The sequence below is a fragment of the Mobula hypostoma genome, chromosome 8 (genome assembly GCF_963921235.1).
Source record: "Mobula hypostoma chromosome 8, sMobHyp1.1, whole genome shotgun sequence".
Classification (NCBI taxonomy): domain Eukaryota; kingdom Metazoa; phylum Chordata; class Chondrichthyes; order Myliobatiformes; family Myliobatidae; genus Mobula; species Mobula hypostoma.
In genome coordinates this window covers 108,449,675-108,459,668 of record NC_086104.1, presented here as the reverse complement: position 1 = coordinate 108,459,668, position 9,994 = coordinate 108,449,675, and the positions used below count along the sequence as shown (strand labels likewise).

At 44.8% G+C, this 9,994-nt stretch overlaps 1 protein-coding gene across 1 annotated transcript in view; it reads left to right on the top strand.

Annotated features, from left to right (window-relative positions):
- tmem181 (transmembrane protein 181) overlaps nt 1–9,994 on the top strand; it is a 142,024-nt gene continuing 132,030 nt past the window's right edge. The window contains exon 1 of the mRNA XM_063056587.1: nt 1–342. Coding sequence (XP_062912657.1) covers nt 212–342 — 131 coding nt within the window. The 5' untranslated portion in view covers nt 1–211. The remainder of the gene's footprint in view (nt 343–9,994) is intronic.

The window sequence follows — 9,994 nt, the reverse complement described above, 5'->3', positions numbered from 1 at the left end:
GCCAGAACTGCAGTTTGCATCTCATCCATGCACAGATGGCTCTGTATATTTTACCACCCGACATCATCATCACATCTGAACAAAAGGCCGGATGATCTGCTTTCAATACAAAAAAATAAAGGCGATGTTTCCTTGGATTCTGATGACTTCATTGTTTCCAGAGGTTACAAAAGCTGAAAGAGGATTGCTGATGTACTAGAAGGAGCAAGCTATGGAGGCAGATTACCTTTCCTTTGAAAATCCTCTCTACAGGGAACTGAAATATTTCTACAAGAAGGTGAAAGGCGCTTACATGGATTTAAAGGATGAACTGACTCCTTACAAAGATGATCGGTACTATAGGTAGGAAAGATATTTATATTTAACCGTTCTCTTAAAATACCAAGCTGTTGTTTGAAGGTCAATAATCGAGCAGGTCTCTAAATCTGACATTGACATTTATACCTCAAGGATGAGGTAACTGCAGTATTTTAAATCTAAAGTAATCACAAGGCTAAAAAGAAAAAAAGAAAATTGTGAATCATAAATAATGTATGAATTGGCGAGTATGTCTTATAGATATTTATATATTAGAAGGTACTGAAATGGATGATTAACAAACCTTGGTAGAATTTTGGCAACTGAGGAACGTTGCTATTTCAAATCATTAACTATATATATTTCTTTTGAGTTTTATACAGGGATGAATGTATTTTGAATATTTAATATTCTGTAAAGCAAACTACAGGAAGAAAATCAAAGTGGTTCCATGAATTGGCCCATATTATTAAGCAAGGTTTTGAACCACTTGGAGTGGGGTGACACGAGTTGAGAGTTGGGGTAGAAAAGGAAGACCCTCGTGGAGGCCCCATGTGCCAACTGGGCACCAAGGGTTCAGACGACGACGACAACGTAGTAGAGGAAGGCTGGTTCCAATTTGCATCAGGAGTAGCCAGATGAAAATATTAATAGGCAGGAGAATGGAACTGAGAGGGAAAATAAATCAGCCATGATTGAATGGTGGAGCAGACTTGATGGGCTGAATGGCCTAATTATTCTCCTATGTCTTAAGATGTTATCGATAATTTTTTTAACACAGCCACTGAAAGTCATTGTGTTATAGAGCAATACAGGCTCAGTACAGCACAGATACAAGCTCTTCAGCCCAACAACTCCATGCCAGCCATCTAGTTCCAATTTCCCATGTTCGGCCCATCTCCCTCTAAACCACAGCTTTGCATGTACCTGTCCAAATGCTTCTTAAATGAAATTATTGTACCTGCCTCAAGTATTTCCTCTGACAACCCATCGCATATACTTAGATCCCCTCTGAAAAAGCTGACCCACAGTCCCTTTTTAATCTTTCTCCTCTCAGCTTAAACCTACTGTATGTCCTCCAGTTTTGGTCTCCCCTATCCTGGAGAAAAGGTTCACCTTATCTATGCCCCTTGTGATTTTATACACATCAATAGAGTCACCCCTCATTCTCCAAAAATTGAAGGAATAAAGATCTAACATAGCCAATTTTTCCCTTTAACTCAGACTCTATATTCCTGGCAATATCCTTATAAATCTTTTTCCTGTTTAACCACGTCTTTCCTATAACAGGGTTGTCACAGCACTCAAGTTCAGCGTCACCAAGGACTTATACATTATGTATTAACTCCTATATTCAGTGACTTGACCGATGAAGGACAGTGTGCTAAATGCCTTTTTCATCAACTTATCTACTTGTTACACTATCTTCAATGAATTATGCATTTATATTCCCAGGTCCCTCTGTGGCATTACACTCCCTGGTGCCCTACCATTTATGGTAAAGGTGCTATGCTGGCTTGACTTTCCGAAATGCATTGCTTCACACTGATCTGTATTGAAATCCATTGGCTGCTCCTTGGGCCACTTCCCTACTGACTAAGATCCCCTTGTTATCAATGATAACATTCTTCACTATCAACAACACCTCTAAATTTGCGTCACTGCAACTTACAGCTCAAGCATTGTGTATTTGCAGGCATATAATTGACATAAATAATGAATAACAAGGATCCCAACACCACTAGTCAGTGGTCTCCATTCCAAGAACAATTTTCAACCTCCAACTACTCTTTGCTTCCTACCTCCAAGCTGCATTTGTTTCCATCTAACTGGCTCACCCAGAATTTCATGGGATCTAACCTTGAAGACTAGCTTACCATGTGGGATGTTGTTGAAGGCCCTGCTAAGGTCCAATCATTGAGCTTTTCAAATAAACTCTAAAATGTTTGTCAAGTATAATTTTCCACACACAAAGCCATGGTGTCTCCTCCTAATCAGGTTCTGTCTATCTATCTTTGTGGATACTGTCATTCAGATTTCCTCCACTGACATCCCCACTATTGATGTCAGGCTGACTAGTTTATAATTACCTGGTGTACCCTTGCTGTCTTTTTTTTAAACAACAGAACAACATTGGCTAACTTCCAGTGGCTAATGTTTAAGCACATATCTCCAGAAGGGCCTCTGCTGTTACGACACACACCCAACCACGCCGGCCTCTGGAGTTTAGACACTCTAACTCTCTGGAATAGGGATAGCTGGCTAGGCCCCTTTAAAGATTCAGGCCCGATCCTCTAATTGGCAGCCATGAACTGCGATTCGGTGCTCAATCATCAGCTCAACTTTGGATTCTCACCTAGAGTCTGGTTTAGAACCCTGTCTTCGTTTCAATCTCATATCATGACTCGATTCTAGTCTTGGATATTGCAGCACTTGGGTCCTAACCATCCTCATCTAGGTCTCTTGTCACAGTACCATTGAGCTTAACATAGACCTATTGGGGTGTAAGAGTCTCTTGTGGCCAGCCACAGCAAGAAAATTTCTAGACAGAGTATGGAGATACTGGACCTCCAGGTCATAATGTGCCATCTGTCGCAAGGAGGAAGCCAGAGTCACTCAAGTGAGGCTTTCAGTCGCTCTGTGGAATCAGTCCATCTTCTAATCCTGGAGAGATTTGGCAGTGACCCAGGCTCTTGCTGCTGCTTCTACACTGAAGTGTTTGTTGGTGTTTGATCTCCAACCATCCCGGTTCCTTAGGGAGCGTGGAAAGGTGGCCTTCATGATCTCTCTCTTGACTAGGAAAGGCCTTACAGGGGCCACCACGCAGTGGGAGCAGAGGTCCAGGAATTTGCTCAGATTCAGAGGAATTTGTGGATGTCATTAGGAGGGTGTTCCACCATCCCGCCAGAGCAAACACAGCCTTGGACCGTCTGATGAAAATGCATCAAGGTAGTTGTTCAGCAGCCAACTACACTATTGAATATTAGACTTTGGTTTAGGAGAGTGGCTGGAAAGGGGAGGCCTTGACCACTATGTACTGCAACGGACTCCGAGGTGAACTAAAGATGCCCTTGCCTTGGAAGAGCTGGTAGAAGACTTAAAGGTTCTGATCAATCAATCCATCCGCCTTGATAATTGCCTGGGGGAGCGAGAGTGGGACTACCTCAAGAGGTCAAAGAGGGCTAGCCCAAGCCTGGTCTCAATGCAGTGCAGTTCCACTTCTTGAGCTCAGACAATGACCAGCCCGTCTCCTGCTCAGGATCCTGTCGACCACATGCAAATTGGCTGCACAAGACTCTCCACCGATGGGAGGTCTCGGTGTCGGGGTCGAGGTTGCTGCTATTACCGCAGGGAAGCATGTCATCTGCAGGCCAAATGTCTGAAGCTGCAGCCGACTGATAGTCTACTGCTAAGACCATCCAATGTCGGGAGGACTGTGATGGTAGCAGCCACTTGTCCTAACCTTACTGATTCTGGTGTCATGCTGAAGGTGGAGATCTCCTGAGGTAAGAACCAACAAGCAGTGAATACCTTTGTGGACTCAGGGGTAGCCAGTAATTTCCTGGACTTTGGGACTGCCTGTCGTCTCAACATATTTCTGCAGGAATTGAGACAGCCCATGCCTGCAACAGCCCTGGACGGTTGTCCTTTTGGTTCTGGGCAGTTCCTGCAGCAGACATCAATTTTGCAGATGAGGATGAGGAACATGCAGAGGACATTAGTTTCCATATCATCGACTCTCCTCACATACCCCTGATCCTCAGGCACCCTTGGCTGTCCCAGCGTAACCCTTCCATGAAATGGAAAGAAGGGAGGATCACTGCATGGTCCAGTCATTACAAGAGGTATATGTCTTCGGCTTGGTGTTCCGACCCCCAGACTCTCCTGAGACCAGTGGATGACAAGGAGGCATACTCTTGTTTGGGGTAACCTGGAACCTTTGGGAGACCCAATCCTGCCTCCAAGAGCAGACAAGCTGGCTCCATCCAACAGGACCACGCGAGTCCCAACCGTGTCTAGTCGGGGATGTGCTGGAACTAGAGAGAGAGCTTCTGTAGTTCAGAAGCAAGCCAAGGAGGTGACCAAGTAGTTGGGAGCTCTCGTAGTCAAGCCTAAGGGATTCAGTTGCCAGGTCCCGTCTCGCAAGGGCTCCTAAACGTAGACCATGGAGCCTAATGCCAGGAGCACAAAGACCATTTGTTGTACCTTGCTGCAGTTGTCTGAGGATACGGATGAGGATTTGGACTGTGATTTGGTGTCTGTTTCAACTAAGACTTTAGTGAACCTATGAAGGAGACTAAGGCTGCTGAATCACCCCAACTACCTAAGGGGCCTCAGGAGCATTCCTCTGAGGAAGGTTCGGGCGTAGTTGCAGCACCCAAGCTGGTCAAAAACCCTTCTGTCTACAAGGATTTGGAAGAGGCCTTCAACAGGGGAAAGGTCTTGACTCTTCCACCGCACCAACCCAACGACTGTGCTATAGATCTACTGTCTGGTACTTGTCCTCAGCAGGGTCGATTTTACACGTTCTCAGGCACGGACAGAAGTGCTATGCGGAAGTACATAAAGGAGGCTCTTGCCATGGGATTCATTCAGCCTTCCACCTTACAGGTTGATTCAGGCTTCTTCTTTGTAAAGAGAAAGGACAGGAGCCTGCGATCATGCATTGATTATAGAGGGCTGAAGTTCATAAAGGCCAAAAATCGTTACCCCATTCTATCTGAGATTCTCAAAGAGTATTCTCAAAGCTAGACTTGTGGAGTACGTACAATCTGGGCTGCATAAAGGAGGGTGACAAGTGGAAGACTGCATTCAGCACACCAACAGGACACCATGAGTGCCTTGTCATGCCCTTTGACCTCACGGACACTCCAGCAGTTTTCCTGGCCTTTATAAACAACGTGCTCCAGGACATTTTCTTGGATGATATCCCAATCTTCTCGAAGTCCATGGAGGAGCATGTCACTCACGCCAGGAATACCTTTAAAAGGCTTCTAGATCATGGACTTTATGTCAAGCTGGAGAAATCCGAATTTTGTGTAACTACCATTTCGTTTTTGGGCCTTATCATCTCTAATGGCAATCTCAAGATGGACCCTTCTAAGACATAAACAGTCAGAGATTGGCCACAACCATCCAATGTGAAACAAGTCCAATGATTCCTGGGATTTGAAAACTTTTACAGAAAGTTCATCAGGAACTTCAGCTAGTGGAGGCTCTGCTAACAGCACTAACTAAGAGATCCACAGGCCTTTTTGTTTGGATTACCGAATTGAAGGCTGCTTTTGCAGAGCTCAAACAGCAATTCATGACAGCTCACATTTTGGTTTCACCTAACCCGGACCTTCCCTTCATCGTGGTGGTGGATACTTTGGACGTCAGAGTGGGTGCAGTGCTGTCTCAGCTGACACCTTTGGATAATGAACTGCACCCGTGTGCATTCTTTTCCAGGCGGCTATCCCCGGTAGAGGTGAACTTTGACGTTAGGAATAGAGAGCTGCTCACGGTCAAGTCTGCTTTGGAGGAATGGTGTTACTGGCTTGAAGGGCCAAGAACCCTTTTATTGCATGGACTGACCACAAGAACCTGGCTTATATTCAGGAGACCAAGAGGCTGAATTCCAAGCAGGCCAGGTAGTGTCTTTTGTTTAACTACTTCAACTTCGTCCTGACCTATCGACCAGGGTCAAAGAATCAGAAACCGTATGCCTTGTCTTGTCAGTTCGATGAACCCAAAAGAGAGGAGCTGCCTACCATCATTTTGCCCCAAGTTAAGGTGATAGCACCTTTTCATTGGGGATTCGACATTCTTACCTGCAAGGCCCAGGTGCAAGGGGAGATTCTCTGGATCATCTGTTCATCTCAAGTCAGGTCTCAGGTACTCCGATGGGACATGCATCAAGAATGACCATTCACCCGGGGATTGCTAGGACCTTCGAATTCATTAAGAGAAGATACCGGTGGCCTGGAATGGCAAGAGAGGTCTGACAATACGTGCAGGCCTGTGAGATGTCCCGCATCCCACCTCAATATTTCCTTCCCTTCTATATGTTCTGGACAGGCCATGGGCGTGCAATTCCATGGACTTTGTCACGGATCTTCCACCTTCCAAGGGGAAGACCATCATCATGGTAATTGTAGATTGTTTTCCGAAGGCCTACAAATCCATTGCCTTGGAAAAACTACCATCTGCGATGGAGATGGCTGAAATTGTCCTTCACCAGGTCTCTAGGATCCACAGGTTTCTGGTAGACGTTGCGTAGGATCGCATCCTCAATTTGCGTCACATTTTTGGGGGGTGTTCTGTATGCTGATTGGGGCGACAGTGAGTCTTTCCTCTAGGTTTCACCCACAGTCCAATAGCCAGATAGAGTGAACCAGATGCTAGGCCTCAGAAAAACCAGACGCGTGGTGCGACATTTGATGTGGGCAGAGGTCACCCACAGCATTCTGCACATGAGATATCCCCATTCAAATGTCAGTTTAGGTATTCTCCACCACTTTTTCCTAAGTAAGAGGCCGAGGTTGGGGTTCCTGCAGCCGAAGATCTCGTCCGACACTGCAAGGAGAAATGGACTCGGGCAGGGGAGATTTTGTTGGCCTCGACGAGGAAGGCTGAAATAATGACTAACCATAAGAGAAGACAGGAATCAGCTTTGCAGCCTGGGCAACAGGTATGGCTGTCTACTTAGGATTTGCCTCTCCAGGTGGAGTCTGGGAAGTTGGTGCCCAAGTTCAATGTTCTCAAGAAAGTACACCTTGCAGCTTCCCAAGACCCTCAAGATCAATCCCACCTTCCACATTTCCAAATTAAAACCTGTAAGCACCAGTCCTTTAGCCCACCAGCATCAGTTCTACCATCACCTAGGATTGTCAATGTGGAACAGGTCTTCACTGTAAAAAGAATTCTGGATTCACAAACTGTCCAGGGTGTTCGGCAGTTCCTCATGGACTGGGAACAATTTGGATCTGAGGAACAGCGCTGGGTTCCTGAAAGGGATATCTTGGACCCACTCTCATCCATGACTACCATCAGTATCTCTCCAAACAGCCAGGGCTGGCAGGAGTCGGCCATAGGGGAGAGGGTCCTGTTTTGACAAGCACCTGACCGCGCCAGCCTCTAGGGTATAGATGTTCTAGCTCTCTGTTAAATGGATAGCTGGCTAGGCCCCTTTAAAGATTCAGGCCCATCCTGCTAATTGGCGGCCTTGTTCTGGCATCAGGATTTTAATATTTAAAGAGCACCTGAACTGAAGTTCGCAGCTCAATCATCAGCTCAACCTTGGATTTTCGTTTAGTATCTGGTTTAGGACCCTGTCTTCATTTCAGTCTTGTATCGTGTCTCGATTCTAGCCTCTGATACTCCAGCACCTGGGGCCAAATCATCCTCATCTTGATCTCTCATCACATCTGCAATTTCTCCTCTAGCTTCCCAAGTCCAAGTAGGCAATCAGTCAGAGTGTAGAGATTTATCCAGCTTAATGCAGTGTAGGGCTGCAAATATCTCCTCCCTGGTAATACAAATGTTCTCCAAAACATTTATACTTGTTTCCCTTACCATTTGAGCAAGCATGATTTTCTCCTCAGTAAATATCAAGGAGAATTATTTGTTAAAAATCCCACACATCTCCTGTGGTTTAAGACACAGGCCGCCCTGTTAATTAAAGGGACTAATTCTTGCCTGAGCTACTCTTTTACTCTTACATATTCATGAAACCTTTTGAGATTTTCCTTAACTTTACATGCTAGATCCATCTCATACCTTCTCTATTCTATCTTGTTTTCCCTCTTCAGAGTACTCTTAAACTTTTTACAGTCATCAACCCCAACCTTCTAAACCCAATGTATGTTTCCTTCTTTTTCTTGACTGGAGCTTCAATGTCTCTTGTCAGTCAAGTTTCTCTAAACTTACAAGGGATACTTTTCACCTAACAAGAACATGTTGTTCCTGGGCTCTTGATATCACACTTTTAAAAGCCTCCCACCTGCTACATCCAATTGCCTGTTTGCTATTCACTTCTACCTACTCCTACATCATAGTTGCTCATTTCATCAGTGTTTTACTTCTGAATTGTCCTGCTGTGGTAATGGGCTCGATGAAACCCATCTACCATGAATCCATGTTAAGTATTTAAAGGCCTGACCTAATGTGGAATTTGTAGGAACTTGAAGTTACTGAGAAGAGAGAGGGAATTATGATGAGGGACTCCATATGTACAACCTTGGCACCTTGGTTTACAATGAGTTATTATTCCCTAGCATTGAAAGAAAGAAGCTGACACTAAAAGGAGATCCAGGAGGTCTATTGATGGGCATAGTAAATTGATTCAGTGTCTTCTACTGATGTAAGCAATCAGAAAAACTGAGTATAGTTGCATATTCACTCACAAATGCTGTGTGAATTTTCAACCAACCCCTTCTATGCTGTTTTGACTAGGCAATGGTTTAAGTTATGCTTGATCTGGCTCAGACACCTATTTTTTGGAGCCCTTCTAGTCTAGTTATGTAGTGACCTGGCTGCCACAAGGTACATGGCCACCTTGACCTTGGGTGGCTGATCCAGAGCACCCAACACTACCCTGGCAGTGTTTAACACTGTTCAATACGGTCAAAGGTGTTTGAACAATTTGTAAATGTTTCCGATGGTAAACTTAATAATGGATCATATGGAGGCATTTCCTCTTTGTCCATGGATTGAACACTAACAAAGGAAGGATTAATGAGCAATACAACTGGAAGTTCTCCCAGAGTTATCAAAAATGTAGGGAGAATGTTCCAGGACATCATCTTCCATGGATGGAATTAGGAAGTGCTCCTAGTTGCAGTTAAACTCTGCAGTTCAATGCCAATACATGCCATGACTATGTCTTTTTACCCAGGAAGAGCCAAAGTACATGCCTCTATTAAGTAAGCACTATCACTGCATACAGTGATCTGTACCAAATAGTTTTCACCAGAACAGCAGTAATGAGTTGCAGCTTGCTGAAGAGAGTGATGATGGCAAGAAGAAGAATGAGCTCTCCAGTGAAAACACTCCAGCTTCTCCTCCCTTGCTCCGCCTTTCCCCTTTTTTCAGGTCATTATCTTGCCTTCAGGTGACTAAACCTTTCCTCTATTGCAGAAAATGGAGGGATATGGATCTTGCGCAGGCAGATGAGTTTAGTTTACTGTGCCATCACTGTCAACACAGACATTCTGGGCCAAAGTGTCTGTTGCTAGACTGATCTTTGTGGAACCTGCTTCGGCAGCGTGTCCCGTGAGACCAGAATAGTAGATTATTTTGCAGATGATGGAATTGTTGGTTGGACAACACTTTGGTAATAGTGATCATAAGCCTGAAAATTTCAAGGTAGGTTCTGAAGTTATCATCTAAATTCGGAGAAGGCTGATTACAATAGCATAAGACTTGTAGAAAGTCAATTTCCAGTAGCTAGAGTCATAGAAAGCTACAGCATAGAAACAAGCCCTTTGGCCCATCTAATCTGTGCTGACCTCCCAGTTCCAAAAAATCTGCACCCAGACCACAGTCCTCCATACCCCTCCCACCTATGTACCTATCCGAACTTCGTTGAAATCAAAATTGCATCCACCACTTATGCTGACAGTTCATTCCACATTCTCACTGCATGTTCCCCTTAAACATGTCACCTTTCACCTTTAACCCATGAACTCTAGTTCTGGTCTCACCTCACCTCAGT